Source organism: Myiozetetes cayanensis, unplaced genomic scaffold (genome assembly GCF_022539395.1).
Source record: "Myiozetetes cayanensis isolate MyiCay16 unplaced genomic scaffold, myiCay2020 scf6-25, whole genome shotgun sequence".
Lineage (NCBI taxonomy): Eukaryota > Metazoa > Chordata > Aves > Passeriformes > Tyrannidae > Myiozetetes > Myiozetetes cayanensis.
This window is the reverse complement of record NW_026087853.1, coordinates 36,801,022-36,818,434: the sequence shown is the minus strand read 5'-3', so window position 1 is coordinate 36,818,434 and position 17,413 is coordinate 36,801,022. Positions and strand designations below refer to the sequence as shown.

The 17,413-nt window shown below is 40.7% G+C and overlaps 1 protein-coding gene across 1 annotated transcript in view; it reads left to right on the top strand.

Annotated features, from left to right (window-relative positions):
- The first annotated feature begins 38 nt into the window (after nucleotides 1–38).
- Nucleotides 39–17,413, top strand: part of RTF1 (RTF1 homolog, Paf1/RNA polymerase II complex component) — a 29,883-nt gene continuing 12,508 nt past the window's right edge. The window contains exons 1-6 of the mRNA XM_050335947.1: nucleotides 39–233; nucleotides 2,747–2,857; nucleotides 11,389–11,536; nucleotides 13,007–13,211; nucleotides 15,289–15,403; nucleotides 17,063–17,174. Of these exons, the coding sequence (XP_050191904.1) occupies nucleotides 39–233; nucleotides 2,747–2,857; nucleotides 11,389–11,536; nucleotides 13,007–13,211; nucleotides 15,289–15,403; nucleotides 17,063–17,174 (886 nt within the window). The remainder of the gene's footprint in view (nucleotides 234–2,746; nucleotides 2,858–11,388; nucleotides 11,537–13,006; nucleotides 13,212–15,288; nucleotides 15,404–17,062; nucleotides 17,175–17,413) is intronic.

The following is a 17,413-nucleotide window of genomic DNA, read 5'->3' as shown; positions in this document are numbered from 1 at the left end:
GCGGCAGCCCCGCCTCGGCCCCGCCCCGCGGGCCGCGCATGCGCGGTGCCCTTTGTGTCGGGCGGGCGGGCGGCGCGGGTCAGGCCGGGCCGGGCCGTGCGAGCGCCGCCGCCGCCGCCGCCGCCGGGGCGGGGAGGGGGCACCGCGGCTCCGCCATGGTGAAGAAGCGGAAAGGCCGCGTCCTCATCGACTCCGACACTGAGGACAGCGGCAGCGAGGAGAACCTGGACCAGGTGCGCGGGCAGGCCCGGCCCGAACGCGGGGCCTGGGCTCGCCGGCCCGCGCGGGGCTCGGCGCCGCCATCCCCCCGTCGCTCCCGCCCGGAGCTTCCGCGCCGCTCTCGCCTTCCTCAGCCCGATGGAGCCCCGCGGCCGCCGGGAGGGAGCCCGTGCCCCTCCGGCGGGTCCCCGACCCGCCCCTGGCAGGCGGCCCGCCCTGGCGAGGGCTCCTTGCCGCGGGCCCGGTGCTCGGCGCCGGCGGGACGGAGGGGCGATGGATGCTCAGGGGTGGTCTGGCCCTGAGGAGGGGTTAGAGAGGCCCGGCTGCCGGCGGTCTGAACGCCTCGGGCAGCGGGGGAAGAGGCCCAAAGGGCTGGGCAACTTTTCGGTGCTGCTTCGGCAACGGGAGAGCAGCGTGTCAGATCCCTGCTCCCCTCCGGGCAGGCGGGCTCCCAGAGTGTTAATGCGTGTTTAATGTCCCCCCCTCAGTCCTGGTGGATGCGCTAGGGGAGCCCTTTTGATGAGAAACCGCACAGAGTTAGGAGACTATAGATGTAACAAGAAGAAGTATTTATTTATAATTTGTCAGGGCATCTCCCTGGGTTGTAAGTGCAATATCTGAATCGTATCAGGGCTGCAAAGGGGGCCCCTTCCTCTTATGAGGGAGCTGCTTTTAAAGACTCATTTCTTGGTGTAGCAGGTACTGATGGTGCGATTCAAATGGTAAATAAAGACATTATAGGTGAAGTGTGTTACAGCTGGTATGACAGTCCTTGTTCCAGGGAGAAGTTTAGCTGATTAAATATGCTGAAGCCTAAATTGTCTGATGTAATTTAATTGTTGGACCTTCAGGGTTTTTAATGTAGAAGATGTTGTTATGTTGCAATAAAAAGCCTTCCCAAATACTCAAAAATAGTTTTGCATCTTGGTGAATACTCTGTTAGACAAATACACTGGAGCAGAGCATGCCCTGTTGTGGTTGATCTTGCATACCTCTAGAGCCTTTAGAGCTGCCAGCATCTCACTGCTAGCATATCAGTTTGGTAGTTTCTTTAGAACTTGAAAGCAGAAGGAGTTGGACTAGCTCTAGCATCAATCAGGCAATCGGAGTGATGGTGGTAGGAATAACCACATGGCTCTGCATCTGTTCTGTCATTCACTGAAAGCATCCGTGTGCAGCTGTACCTGAGTAGTAGGTGCTTCCCCCTACACTCAGCTGTTTGTAGCAACTGTAATTGCAGGGATATGTGCAAAGATTAAGACTAGGTAGCAGGGAAGCAATGTTTCTGTGGTGTGATTCAGGGGTGTGGGGATACTGAGTTAAATGTCAAATACTGAGTTAACTCCTGTAGGTTAAACGTTTGACTTCCCCTAGCTTCCCCTGCTGATCTAGGCTTGTTGAATCAGAGGAGTAGGAGCCTTTCTAATATAGCATCTTGGAAAACAAAAAACAAATGTAGAAAGAAAGAAGGAAAACTTCTTGGAATAAAAGTGGTACTCCAGGAGCTTCCCAAAGAGAAGCACTCTTCAGTACCACTCTTCAGAGTGGTACTCCTTCAGGAGCTTCCTGATGAACTGTTAATTGTACAAATGTGCTGTGTTGATGTTGCATGGCTTCTTCTGAGAAAAGTTGGTAAAAGGCCATTACTAATGGAAAGTTTCTTTATTGGTAAGTAGCCTAGGCCGTCAGATTCTGCAGTGTTTATGTTCTTTTTTGAGGTACTAAATTATAATCCATTAGTTGTGGAGATTATCGTCCAGTTGAGAAGTTAATGCAAACCAATCTGGTATTGACTTCCCAAGACTGCAGAAGTTGGTGTGATTGCATTTCTACAGGTAGCTAAGGTTCATCAGCCCCAGAGCAATTCCTTTAAGAATAAATTATGTGTCATGGGTTACAAAGACAGTAATGCTGTTTCAAAAATGGGTTTTTTTGTACTACTGCCTCTGACACCTGAGCAGGTTATGAACAGCAGATGATGCAATTATTTGAGACATTTAGTTCTTTGTTCTGGTGCGTGCTGCCTTTGAAAGTGCTTCCGTTTGTGGAGAACAGCTCTACTTAGTTTTGCAAACTTTGAGCTTGATGCCTGCTCTGTGTCTATGCAAAGTTTTAAGTGCATTCAGTGATGCGTAGGGACAGTGAAAAGGAATTGAACAGGCTGGCTAAATAATATCAGACATGACATTGTGGTGATGCCTAAAGTATTTCTCCTTTAAAGTGTATAATTGCAAACATCTCTTTTGTAGAAGAAGGAGCTTTTTGGGTTAATGCTACACAGCGTATTTAGGGTCGTTTTGAATTATTACTCAATCCAAATAAAACAAACCTGGACATGACTCTGAAGTAATTTGTCTTACATTATTTATACCAAGAAAGTAATGGTACTACTTTGTTCCCTAGTCAGTGGGAATAATCATGTTACTGGGATGTGCTCAGATATCGCAGGGAAGGTGCACGTGCACCGACCTGGATTGGTAAAACTAATTATGACGCTTTGAAATAAATGCGTATGTTTTTACCACAGGAGCTCTTATCACTGGCCAAACGGAAACGTAGTGACTCGGAAGAAAAGGAACCACCTGTGAGCAAACCTACAGCATCTTCAGACTCTGAGACTTCAGACAGTGACGATGAGGTGAGTTTGTCACATTGTTGGTAAAATTACTATGGGTTGTTTTTCTGATCGTGCCTAAGCAGTGCAAGTGCATTTATCGTACAGTATATTTAGCCTTCTGACTTTGTGAAATGGGACTGGCCATCCAGATTTCCATCAGTGAAACTGATGGTGACCAATTAAGGCAAGAGGATGGGGTTTTTTTCTTTTTTCTTTTTTTTTTTATTAATATGCTTTGAACTCTAACTGGTTACAAAATAGTTTGTCTGTAGTAAAGATGACTGCTGGTTTAATCCCACGTTCACATGGTCTGAATGGTCTGATGAGATGCCTGCTTAAAACTAGTGTTTTTCCTGTGTCATGCTTGCAGTTGAAATAGCAGTGAAGCTGCTAGAGCTGGACTCTGAATTCAGGGAGAGAGGTTCTCAGCTTTAGAAGGGTCAGGGTAGGTGGTACTATTTTACAGGTAGTAAAACTGTCTTATTTAGCTACCTTGATTCTCCAAGGACTGTGTGAACTAGCTGTCTGGCCATTTGGACGTGCAACAGGGTATGTTTTGACTGACATTTTTGAAGAAAGGGACGGGAAAGAGTTTAGCATTACGTTGTTCTGGGTGTTGTCAGTTTCGTGTATAGTGCTGCTTATCTGCTGGATCTGGTTTTAGTGTTGGTTCTTGGTACCACATTCTGGTTAAAAGCTGGTTAAAACTCTCTGCTTTCATCTAGAAAGAAAAATTGAAATAGACTTATTAAAACAGAAACTGACAAAGGTTATATGGGTATTTGAATAAAAATTTTCTTGAAGGCATACAAATGTCTTATGCAAGCTTTTGGCAAAGCACAGTGAGGTTGTGGCAACTTGAAGACCAATTGGATAGGCCAATGATAAACTATTAAGCATTTGGCAGTGTAGCAGAGTTCTTCCAATAAGTGTGAAGACTGTGAATTAATTTTCCTTCTGAGGCATTTTTGAAATAAATATGTTTGGAAGTTTATTTCAATCAATCCTTTTCTTGAAGAGATTCTTGTATCTGTGTTTAAGGCACAAAGAGAGAGAAAATTCTGAATAGGCTAGATGTATTAGATTTGTTATTGAGTAACGGTCTGTTGCTGTTTGTGTTCAGCTCTGCTGGCACACAGAGTATTTATTCTAAGCTGTGTGGAGATCGGCTTGCTTGGGAAGGTGGACTTGGGTGTGAAAAGCATGTGGATGATAAAGCTTTCCGTTCTGTGTTTACCTCTGAAAACTGATAGAATTTTATCTTGTGTAATAAGGTCTACCTTTCCACTATATGTAGCATTTGATAATGTATCTCTTCAGGAATTTGCACATACCGTGCAGATGCAGTAGTGTCACTGTTGCATTGGTGCATTTGATACTCTTTCTAATCTCTGTATCACTTCTAATTGATACTCTGTTCTTTCTGACCTCCATGCAGCAAGAGGAAAAGATTTAGAGAAGAGGTAATTAGGACACTTGCTTCTATTCCTGTGCCTGAAATATGCATTCTGAACTACTGCTTGTCACAGCAGGGTGAGAGGCTGGGTTATAACACTTCTGCTTCTGCCAGTCATTCAGTTGTGTGCATCCCTAGGCTTGACTACACTAGTACTGCTAAACAACTTTGGGTTTAATAAGTGTTCTTGGTGTTGGTTTGAAGTTTATTCAACCTTGAGGATTGGGAGAGAGGATCTAGAAGTTGAAATTGTATTACTGGAATTCCTGCAAGATAAGGACCTTGAGGCAAAAGCATGGAAATTGTTGCCCTGGGCAAATGTGCTAAATCATACTCATGTGCTTCTACATACGTTTTGCAGTGTGCATGTCCTTCGTGGGTCCTAGAAAGTGCTAAATGTTCCAACAATATGTTGCATGTAGAAGCAAGGAGCCTAAATCTCTACTTAACAGGATAATAGAGCATGCTGCATTTTTTAAAGGGGAGAAAGTTTGTGGAGCACAGAGGAGAGAAAAGCATTTTGGAATTACTAAATAACAGCATGTACAGATCATGCCGCATCTATACAATAGTGTCCAAGGGATTTTGCTAGCTCTGTAATGTTATGTTTATGTGTCTCAGTGAGAATGCACTTCTCACTCAGATGCTGGTTTCTGTAACACTTAAAAGACCTCTGAATCAAATTTCCTAGCCAAGGGACTGAAGGTGAGTTGCAGGCAATAAAATAGGAAGGATGCTCTAAACTGTCTTCTGTTGGCTCTGTGGAAAATGCATGACTGAATTGACAATGAACTGATAAATAGCAATGACTGCAGGACTTTGCAATAAGAAGTGCTACCTTTGCATAGAGATATTTTAAGATGGACACACATATAGAAGCAGATAATTCCTCTGTCTGTGGATCAGTGTGTGGCCATGTCTACTCAAGAGCTCATCATCTCAAACTGGTTGCTTTCTGCATGTACCCAGTTTGGTGTTAGGCAAGTTACTACTGGGGCTACCATGCTAGAGCTGTGTGTGTCCACAGCGTGTTGTTGTTGCCCATTAAAGGCATCCTGTGGATGATGTTCCTCAGTTGCAGTAGGTTAATTCTGGGGTCTTGCACATTCTTTTATCTTGGCATTGTTGCTTGCAGTAAGGTAATTCTTTCTGTTGTGTGGTGATGCCTGGATGACTTCTACAACAACTTCACTGACATTAGTGTTGATTAGACAGAAAGTCACAATGCTGTAGGAGCTCCTCTTTGTTTCTTTTGAAAGATTTGTTGTTACCAATGGTGGTGTAAGACCTTACACCTTTCTACACTCATTCTAATGTCATGAAGGGCTTGGTTGTCTTTTAACATCTCTTGGATGATGGCAGAAGATACTTCCAGGACCAGAAAAGTTATCTCATGAATGCTTGTTATTAGTCTGGAGTTTAGTGAGGAATATCTGTTTATGCCTTTATTTACAAACATTAACCTGGAGGAATTTATGTCCCTATTTTGAGGAAAGAACTTGAAAGTTTGGATTTACTTACTGCATTTCAAGTTCTAGCACTCCAGCAAAGCACAGATTAGCAGAAAACTGCACGTGTTCCTTCTGTTTTGGGGGGGGTCTTTTGTGGGTTTGTAGAAATTACAATGATTAATGTTGTCTTTTCCTGTGTGCTTTTGTTTCATAATATTACTTAGTTAAATCTTCAAGAATGAGTTCTCCAGTCCTGTGAGGCCTTTGCCATACTTTTTTTCAAGCTTAGAAAATTTGAAACAGGCTGTGCTTTAATCTTCTTATACACGGCTTATAGGCTGTGTGCTTTGTAACTTTGTCTCTTCTTGGAGTCAGTTTCCTTGAGCTGTTAATGGGTGCAATGGTAAATCTGTTTTTCAAGGGAGAGAGATGCTGTTACTTCCCCTACCCCCAATAAAGCGCAAGTGCAAATCTGAATAGCACAGGCTAATTGTATGAAGGCTAGCATGTCCAAAGAAGTAATTTGAACAAGCTGTAGACAAACATGGGTATAAAATTTAGTCTTCAAGTAGCTCCTTTAAATTGCAAACTAGCATGGTGATAACTTCTTGGGACTTGATTTATATGGAGAGCTAGTAGAACCTCTGAAGAACAGCAGGTTGCTTTAGAAATAGACTCGTGGAGGTATTGGATTGAATATGTGATTTGTTTGTTTGTTTGTTTGTTTTTCTAAACAAACTTTTCCTTTGTACTTATGGAGCAGTTTTTGCTGAGTGCAATGCATAAGGCACTGTCTAATAACTAGGGAAGTTGTTAAGCCTTTGTTAGTCCAAATGATGTTGACTGGCTGGTGATGCTAGAGCTGTGCAAGGCACTTGTTGACCAAGTGTTTTATGGCTCTTGTCATCTCAGGCTGTTGGTCCAGGCTTCTTAAATAAAACATTGTACATTTTTCACATCCAGTAGCATCCAATATGTGTTTTGGTGATGGAGAGTGCTTCTTTATTGGCATTAGGTATCTACCATCTTGATGTTGTCTCTCAGAAGTTCTTGCCACTTTTCAATACATGGACCTCCTCAAAATACTTCTAGAACAAATGTTAACTTGAATCTTAAACTGAATTTGAACCTAGTAGTTCATAATTGTCTAGTTACCTTTCAGTGAGCTCCTTAGAGCACTACTTGGACAACAAGGGTAGTTCAGGGGTCTGGTGATATTTTGGCCCATGAAGTCTTCTTTCAGCTAGTTCCTAGCAAACCCTCTTGTGGCTTTAGAAGGTGTTTTCTTTATTTGTTTATTTCCTCTCCATTTGGGTGATGACACCTAGAGTCTCCTCTCTGTGTCTAAAATGGTCTAAAAAGTTTTCTAATCACTGCACTGTTGTCATGATGAAAGTGTCTGAGGTGTTCTCATGATAGGTGTCAGTCCTGAAAGGCAAGAAAAGTAACAAGGGCTTTTTATTTACTATTTAGTTTTAAAAGTAGAGGTAGAGAGCATTTTCCTCCTTTGTAGCTCTTGGAGTGCGGTCTGTAGAGTTTTCTCAGCTTTGAGGAACCCTGAAGACAGTATATACAGCCTTGTCTTCATATCTGTGCTTTCTACTCTTGTCTTCAGACAGGCTGGAACTGTAGTTTGATGACTTGCCTGGAGGACTGCCTTTTGTTCTTCCTATTTGAATGGATAGAAGTTTGTAAGCTGGGCTAATACTGTGTACCTTGGTGCACTAAAACTGTCATGTCATGGTGTGTAAGTTTATCTGGCCTAGGAAAGGGACACACTGGTTCCTTGACCTGTTTTGCTTTGTTGTGGCTTGTAGTTTGTCTTCTGCTTATAAAAGCCATATGCAGGAGGGAAGGATATGGCAAGGATGGGCTGGCAACCTTGCTTGTGCATCTCTGTCTGGTTTAATGGGGGGAAAACTGGGAGAACACGTATTTGCAACTTAAAATCTCAGTGGCTAACGTGTTTAGGTACTGTGTGAATAGAAGAAAACGGCAACTATCTGAGCAGTGGAGATAAAACAGTTCTGCGCTCTGAGCTCACTGCAGGTGTGTGGTTTTTTGGTTTTACTTTTTTTTTTTTTTCCCCGTGATCTCCTTTCATCTCCTTAGTGGAAATATAGCTGAGCTATAAATTATTTTCTTCAATCACTCTGTGTAGTTGCTTTTGTAGAAGCTGACGTGTAGATCTAGGTAATTTCTGATGTGATGGGTTGTTGTTTTTTTTTTTGCCAAGTCCATTCTAGGTACTGTGGCTTCTCTTGGATTCCTTAGAATGATAGAATTATTAGGATTGACAAGGACCTTTAAGAACATCATTTCCTACTGCTTCTTGGAGGAAATATGCACATTATTAGCACTATGAACCTTGGCAGCAAGAGGAAAATTTGGTACGCTGTTCTGGCTACTTCTTTTGAATGAACCATAAAGCTCTGCTGTTCAGTAGTGCTAAACAATATCCAGGAAGCCATGCTGCAGTACACTTCTGCATGGATTTATTAACTTGCTGTGTCTGGAACCATGGCGGATTCCAGATGGTGGCTGAGGAGGCAGCTGTGAATAGAGGGGCTGTTTAGAGGAGGCATTATAGTCATGGGAAGCATGTGAGAGGTGTTGACTGGTGCTGCCTGACTGGAAAATGGAAGAGCGAACGTGGAGAAGCTTCAGTAGAGAACAGATTTTTGAAAGTGGTGGTTATTTGTTGTTTGGAGTTAAGGGAAACAGTGTAAAGAAGTGTTTATGACTATAACTGTGTGTGCATTTTCACTTGATGTTGCATGCGAACACGTTCTTGCCTTTTTGATTTCTGCCTGTGTGCTGGAACATGAGGAAGAGGCTCAAGACTTTGATTTAGACTGCAGATTGCCATGCAACCCATGGCTTTCCAGTATTGTCTCTTCCTCCCAGACCTTCTAATCTGTTGTGTCTTCCTCTGCTGCAAGAACAAACTTTGTATTGGCTCCTCTGAACAATGCAGAGTTGTCATTCAGTGTCCAAATGACTGCTAGTGCTTCCTTAGTCTGCAGAGCAATTTGTGAGCCTAAAAGAGTCTTGCACTGACCATTTCCTGGTTTTGATGACTTATTTGTCCTTAAGATTTGCTCTAACCCTTGTCTTGTCTGGTAGTGGTTCCAGGCATGACCAGGCATTCATGAGGGATTGGGGTAACTGAATATCAAGCCCTGAAGCACCTGAGTTGGATGAGGAAGAATTTTTTAAGTGACACTATTTAAACTGAGAGGTGGACATAGAGGTCACTTCCATAAAGAAAAGTGAGATGAAGTGTAATCTCCAGGGTGAAATAGAACCCAAAGCATACTTCTGAGTTTAGGGCAGATTTTTATTACTTTTGTTGTTGGTTTTGGTGGTTTTTGTTTACTTTGTTTTGTTCAAGAGGTTGTCATACAGGTTTCTTTTCAGTCCTATCTTCCTGATCCCAAGTTCTCTCCACTATTCTACTTGTGAGTTAAAGGCTGAGAACAGTGATTTGTAACCCATGTATGTACAGCTATTAAACATTTTTTTAACTGAAGTCCTGCTGTCTTTTATCTGATCTTCTTTCACCTCAGCATGACCTCTCAAGGTCTTGATATAACTGTGTTGTATACTGTGGCTTTCTGTCTGCTGCTTCCTTGCTGTGCAGCATGCTGACATGAGGTGTAATTCAGTGTTAGAACACTGAAAAGAAGTAGCAGAACTCTGGGAAGGAGGCACCTCTGCATCACTGCTAAATGCTTAGTTTCACTTTCTCACTGTTGTGTTTTCACTGCTATGATTGAAATAGGTGAGCTCTTGAGCAAAGAGCAAAAATGCACTTTTCTGTACACCTGGGAGATGATTCCTTAATGCTGAGGTTTGAGCAGATTCAAGAAAGAGTACAGGCTTGTTCTTAATTGATTTTCATGGGCGTAGTTAAACAGAAATATTGTTAGAGAGCAATATTGTTAACACTGAACAAATAGAACTTTAATGTGGAAGCCAGTAAAGCCTTTGTTACAAGCTCAGGGTGGTATAAAATCAGGTACTTTCTCTGCAGTTTCTCAGCAATCCTATAGACCACAACAGACTGGAGTACCTGCATAGGGTATGAATTGCAGGGCTTGCCACTGTGTTTTTACCTCAGAGAAATAAAAAACCAATTTCTGCATGGCCTTTGACAGATACTTTTGGATATACCGATGATGCTGAAAGAAAATGATGAAGCAGTTGGTAATATTGAATGTACAAGGCTCAGTGTAAGAGCAGTCAAAACTTGGGAAATTCTAAAGGTATTAGCAGATCAGGTAGTAGCTTATAACTACTTGTTTGAGTTTCATCCAGAGTAGTTGAACACCTGGGTTCTCTGAAGAATCAGGCAGAATAATTCACCAATTTGATGGAATGATTCCTACCTGCAGAAATGGACTTGATTAATCTCCCAGGACAGGGTGGAGGGGTGAGAAGCCTAAAGCTTATTGTGCACCTGAAGTCAAACCTAAAGCAGCTTTTTTTCTGCTTAAGAGTAGTTTTGAGTGCAAGATCTCAATTATGCAAAAGCGTCTTTGCTCACTTGAATTAGGAATGTGTTTTAATAGACTACGTGCTTGAACAGATGCTGATGTGCATGAAAGATGAGAGTAATATACAGGTATGAAGAGGATTATGGTCTAAATATATATATGTTTAGAAAAAAACCCGTTATATCCCTGCGAGTCTCGTGCCTGGAGAGTTTCTAGGAGAGGCACTGAAATGCAAAATATTGTAAAGCCTTGAAGTAATACACAGGCAATCCCTATTGGTTTTATTCCCTTCTGGCTTTACCTGGGTAGTTGGAACAATGCAAAAATTCTATTAAGAAATCACACTGTAAGATAAATATGAGTTTTTCTGGGACTTTGGGATTTAAAATGGCTGTGTATGTGTGGTGATATAAGTCCTGTACTTGGAATCTGCGGTCTAAGTTAAATGAGGATATGATATTAAGAAAAAAAAATTAGGACTTGACTTTTTTTTTTCCCCTCTGACTACTTTGATTCTGATTTGATTCCACCTTGTGTACATAGATAATAGTACCACCACCTGCATCTGTGAGTGAGTGCACTATTGGCTTCTTACATAGAAATACAGACAATATGTAATTTTGATAAAACTTGAGATTTTGGAAAGGCTGTTGTGTAATTGGTGTGCTTCATGAAATGTAAAATCTGCTTTTGGTTAAACTAGTTCTGGAAACACATCTGTTGCTTCTGTGTAATAGTAAACTGAAGGTAATCTTTACAAATGCAGTTGGATGTGTTGTTTAAAATTATTTTCCTGGGAAAATGTTTTCAGTACCTCCTCTCTTGGTGTATATTGCAGACTTTAAATTCTTCATTATTATTTCCTGCTCACTGTTGACTTGCATTGATAACTGATTTGTGCTTTGTTTTTTAAAAGAAAAATCCCAAATCAACCACACAACACTCCACCCCCAAAAACCTTGTAAAAGGTTTTCATTTGATAAGTTTCCTATTGGCTTCTTCTTTTTTCCCCTCTTTCCTCTTGTTTGATTTTTTGCTGTCAGGTATCGGACTGTTTCTCAGCCGTTTTTACTCCAATGTTTTGGAGAAGGGAGAAGAGAGTGATGTTTGTGTCTCATGATCCCTTTCTTGGTTCTTTTCTTGCAGTGGACTGTTGGAGGTTCTAAAAACAAAAAAAAGGGAAAAGCGGGTAAGGCAGAGAAGAAAGGAGCCATGAAGAAGCAGATGAACAAAGCTGCCTCTTCAGGCAGCTCAGATAAAGACAGCTCGGCTGAGAGCTCAGCACCTGAAGAGGGTAAGATAACACATGTGCATCTACTTACTGTGTGATTCCAAGGGAAGTTACCCTTTGTGCACACTGAAGAGTAATGTTAAATGGTGATGTTAGACTGTCTTGAAAGACTTTTCACTGTTACTGGTAGTCAAGATAACTTTAGCTTACCATGGCTTGAAGTGTGTGTAATTCAGTATAGCATTGCTGTGAGCACTTCATTACAACTGCAACACCAAGTACTGTTCCAACTGAAGAATGTATGGCATATTTCAATACTTGACTTTCTCTTGGAAAATTCTTTGCTTCCTTCTAGCATGTCCCATCTTTAGTGTGGGTAGCATTTTTTATTCCCATTGACATATTTTCCCTTTCCAAACATCTTGTGAGATCAAAGACAGATGTATATAGTATTGGTGATGCAAATAGGAGCTTATCTTGCATGCATTTGCTCTGGATTGGAATTCTTGCATGTTTATACTACCATAGAAGGTGGCAAATCATTCTATAACTTTGTCCAAATTTTTTTATATGAATATTGAATTCATTTCAATGCTGGGCAAACTTCCTTCCTGTCTTTTCTGTTGTCATGCCCATGAAGGTTTGCAGGTGCTTAGTTGCGATTTCAGTTCATACTAAACCCAAAAGTTAAGGAAGAGTGTAAAGGAGCCTACAGTTTTAAGTATATCAAGCACAGCACAGACAGACAAAAGCATGAAGTGACTGAACCTGTATATATCAATGCTTACAAATCAAGGTTTTTCACAGTGTGAGCTTGCAAAGCTGGAGGTATCCAGAAATACTAATACCAGAATGAAAGTGAAAGAACAAATCCTAATGTCTGTTTTCGCAATTTAGTGTAATTTAGTTGATTAGGTGAGATAATCAAAGTGCTTGGACTTGGATCAAGTTTAAAGGTGGTGTTACCCAATGCTGCTGTGGAGTCAGCTAATCCCTAAGCCCATGTGTAACTGGGAGTGCTTGTTACAACTAAGGGAGCTAGCCTTGCCAGACTTGGGGGTATTGTGTTTCAACTTTATCTCCTGATGTAGTAATTCGTAGTGTTGCAGTCCTCAAATGATGAATTTTGGTCCATCATGTTGCTATATTGGTGGTGGTTAATAGTGGTATTCGAGGTGCGTGCACACAAAGTTATGGCTGTATAAGCAACTTCTCTGGAGCATAAGCATATAGACGTATGCTTTAAGACCCTAACACATTAACCAAAAGGCCTCCTAAAATTTGCTTGTTCTACTAAGAATTTTCACTTATAATCCAATTTGTCTTCAAATGTGGTACCACTCATTTTATCATTTATTAGCATGCATATTTTATGGTAACTTCCACCTGGGTTTAATTTTCACTATATGTATGCTTTTAGTATAGTAGAAGATGAGTGTAAAATTCAGTCTTGCTATCCTTTGCTAATATGCTGTAATGAAGTGGTTGGGCTTTGCTCCAGCTGAATCTTACTGCCTTATATTTTTGAATTAGGAGAAGTCTCTGACTCAGAAAGCAACAGCTCCTCGTCTAGCTCAGATTCAGATTCTTCATCTGAAGATGAGGAGTTCCATGATGGCTATGGAGAAGACCTGATGGGAGATGAAGAAGACCGGGCTCGACTGGAACAAATGACAGAAAAGGAGAGAGAGCAGGAATTGTTTAACCGGATAGAGAAGAGAGAAGTGCTGAAGAGAAGGTGAATTTGATATTTGTTGATATTTGATAACAAATTCTTACAGACTATATGGAGAGTATGGTGACTGTGCTCTCATGTTTAAGGTGCAAGGGTTCAGCTCTATAAAGTGAAATAAGCTTCACTGTATTTTTTTTGCATAACTGTCCTTATAGCTGGTTGAGAATCACACAGCGAGAATTCTGCATGTTCTTGTTAAAGTTTTCTGAAAGTTCCTCAGCTGAATACACGTGGTTCTGTCAGCTACCCTTGTAGCTATGTTACTGCTTCACAGATTAGATGCCAGACAGTCAGAAAGCCTTATTTCTCTTCTGTCTTCTTTTGTATTTGCTGTCATATGCTGATACTTTGGAAAAAGGCAAATGAAGTGTAAGGGGTACATGAGTTTCTGGAATTTTTCAGAAAACAATGATGAAGAACAGAGCAGTGTTAGGGTTGCCTGTGTATGGGTGTGAAACTGGTTTGGCTCCTGATAGAAGAGAGAGAGATTGAAATAATGAGGACTGGCGTCGGATATGTCATTTTTGTGGGATTATTGTGGATTTCCTACCTTATGTGTTGTGGTTTGGGTTTGTCTGTTACTGTTACACAACCCAGTCAGGCAGCTTCTTTGTAGTAAAGATATTTTTCTTCCCTTTTGTCTAGTTGAAAAGATTTGGCATGTATGGGGCAAGTTTTCTCCAGTTTCTTTCCTCTTTAGTGCCTTCTCTTTTCTTAGTTGCTGAGAAATTTCCCTAGAGGACTGACATCTGTTAAGTAAATCATATTGATAGAAGTGACTGCCAGACTGTCTATTTGGTAGAGCACTGCCTGCCTGACTATGGTTTTAATACTACGTTCAGGATCTTATGTGGTCTTCTGCTCTCCTCAAAGGGATCTGAATGGTTGAAAGTTTGCATTTAGGTCACCTAGAAGGACATAATATTTTTAAATTTTATTCAATATTCCTCACTAACTGTCTGTCTTTTAAAATGAGTGCTGTGGAATAGTTGATACAAACAAGCTAAGCAATCTAAACTTGAGTTACTGATTTAATCTTAAATTAATTTGTGCTGTTGTGTGTAAAGGTTTGACAAGTAGAACTAAGGGAGTGGTGGGGTAATCATTTAACTTCATGGTCAGTTCAATCTTTCAAAAGCTTTTTGTATGCACATTATGCTGTGAGTTCTTTGGAATTACAGCAGGCATTGCATGGGATACAATGCCTGTGCCTTGAGTGTTATGCTTAGTGTTAAAAGCATAAAGGGCAATGAGCTCATCTAGCATTTCAGTTTGTTGTTTGCAAAATCCAGTAGAGTGAACTGTGTAATGTACATGTGGATAACACATTTTGAATTTCAGTTGTTGGAAGTTAAGTAATTTTTTTCCTGTTTGTCCATATGCACCCTTCACTAAAGCAATAACCAGTCCACAGTGCAGTGGAATCTGTCATGGGACTGTTCCATCAAAATCACCAGCCTCATACAGAGGCTGAAAAGAAGATATCAGGGTGATATATTTCATGAAAGTAGAAATTTAGGCATGGAAATGCCTAAATTCTTCTGCAGAAACTGCCAGAGTCTGATGAGAACCTTCTGATGCTGAAGAAGGACTCTCTGAGACTTCTTTGTGGTCAGTCTTATAGAACAGTGCCGGTAGAAATGTGAAGTTCAAGCATGAAAAAGTTAGCATGATAGTGGCTTTAAGCAAAAAAGGTTTTAGCTGTTCAGGTTCAAAGGATGTGAAATAGCCAGTTGATTTTAGAGTTGGAGGCAGCATGCAATGATCACTACACTAGCAAAGAGGAGGATGGAGTAAGGACAGATTTCTGTGGAATAGTCATTACTATGTGGTCTCATCTGCCCTTTAGGTTAGTTCTCTGTAAGTCTGCACTTTTCTATACTCAGCTTTTGTTCACTTTATTTTCTTGGGGAAGGAAAGGGAAGGGATGGGAATAGGGGACAGGATAGCATTAAAGAAGCAAGCTGTTGAAGTTTTCCTTGCAGCCTACTAACAACTGTGACAGCATCTGAGCAGTCCTTTTCTCTCTCAGGGAGAGCATTTTTTCATACATTCTTTTTGTTTCAATATCTGCTACTAGATTTGAAATCAAGAAAAAACTAAAAACAGCAAAAAAGAAAGAAAAGAAAGAGAAAAAGAAAAAACAAGAGGAAGAGCAGGAGAAGAAAAAACTCACACAGATCCAGGAATCCCAGGTAGGAAATGAAACTGTTCTTAGTGATAAATCTTTCTCCCATGGCAATAGGAGATAGGATGCTGCCTCTCTCTGCCCCGATGTTTTCTTTTAGTGTCAAAAAGTGTAGTAAGCAGGTCAGATAGAGTTTATATGCTCAAACTATCCTTAGTATTTCCAGTTCATTTAAAGAAATTAGCATCTTTGACCTGCTGAGGGCTGCACTGATAATTCCTTTCAATGAAAAATGCAAAGTTGCAGCTACATCTAGTGTTGCTGTGATAGTCCTCCCACATGAGGACAGTAAAGCAACCTTTTACAGTTACTTTAGCCAAACTTCTGTCATTCAGATGAAACATCACATACACTCCCTCTCTTGCAAATGAAAGTTTGAGAGAGCAGATCAGAAACTGCTCAACTGTTGTCTTAATTATTTTGCATGTGCATAGAGTGTTAAAAATGCTTAGTTTCTACTAGTAGGGATCTTAAGGAGTAGCTTGAATGCCAGGAGGAGCTGAAGTAGTTCTATAGTTTTTCCACCACCAGTAGAAAGAGGATAACAGCAATTTTGGGGGCAAGGCCTCTGTAACTGAAGTGTAGTTTCAAATGGCTGAACTGGCTGTAGTTGCAAATGGTGAAGATCCTGTCATTAATACAAAGTCGGGGCAGACAGGCTCCCAGAGTGGGATGGAATTCATCTTCCCTAACTTGAGCCATTGAAGAAATAGTTGCTTGTTTGCACTTGTTGTCACAGCTAACTTTGTGCAGCAGAGCAGGGCATCTTAAGAGCTGACATCTTATTTTCTAGTGAAACAGATGTTTAACATCTAAATCAAATTAGGTGAGATGAATATTCCTGTAGGCACATATTGAGTGGAGTGAGTCTCATCTCCCTACTCCCCCAACTCCATATACATACGTGTGTGTGTACACTTAAATAGTGCATCTATGTAGGCCATCCTGTAATCTTAAGCACTCCATCTATAATACAGTGTAGATGCATATACATATATGCATGTGTAAAAAGATGTTATTTAGAGTTCATTTACAATGCCTTGCAGAAATTACTTCACCTTAGCTCAGATGACTGTCTTTTATGCTTATTATAGAGGCTACTTTCTGTGCTACTTGGTATTCCAGATATATCTGGATAGAAATGGAAAATACTGTAAGACTTAAAAGATTTAATATTTGGATTCATATTGCAGACTTTACAAACAACTTTATTTCTGCTCTAAGTATTTTTTAACATAAGTTTTTTTCTTTGCTGCTGATATGAGAACAAGTGCTTTGATTTGGTCTTGCAGAAGGAGAAGCAAATGAGAAGAATATTCATCCAGTTTTTTCTCATTATATGTTATTTACAGAATTATTTCCATTTTATTTCTCTAGTCCTTTTTTAACTTTAAGGAGGCGTTTTGAGACTGAAACTTGCTGGCAGAAATGTTGAAGTATAAATTTGTTCATTGTTTCTGATATGAAGCAGAATAAAGAAATGCACTTCAGATTGATTTCCCTACTACCAGCCTCTGTAAAAAATGAAATGAAAAAAACATTTAAAAAGAGGAGTTGTTAGTAATTTCTGTTTGAAACATTTTCAAAGTGTGCAAATAATCTTCGCTTTAATGCTTTTCAGTTTATGGATTTATGATATTGAGGCACTTGCTGTGCATGTTTTTAGGTCATGTCTCATAACAAAGAGAGGCGATCAAAGCGGGATGAGAAGCTAGACAAGAAATCTCAGGCAATGGAGGAGCTAAAAGCAGAAAGAGAGAAAAGGAAGAACAGAACAGGTATGAAAGCATGTTACTATTGCTACAGTTTTCTGAAAGTGCTACTTACAGTTTCAAATCAATGCAACAGTCCCACACCTTGGAGTGAATGAATTCTGTGTCTGTTTTCTTTGGTCTTTTGCCCAATATGATCACGTAAGGTGTTGTTTGGCGCCACTGATGCTGTATTCCTCACACCGGTCCCTCCCTGGAATGGTCTAAAACCAGAGTGAACTTTCATCACAGTCCACTGAATGGCT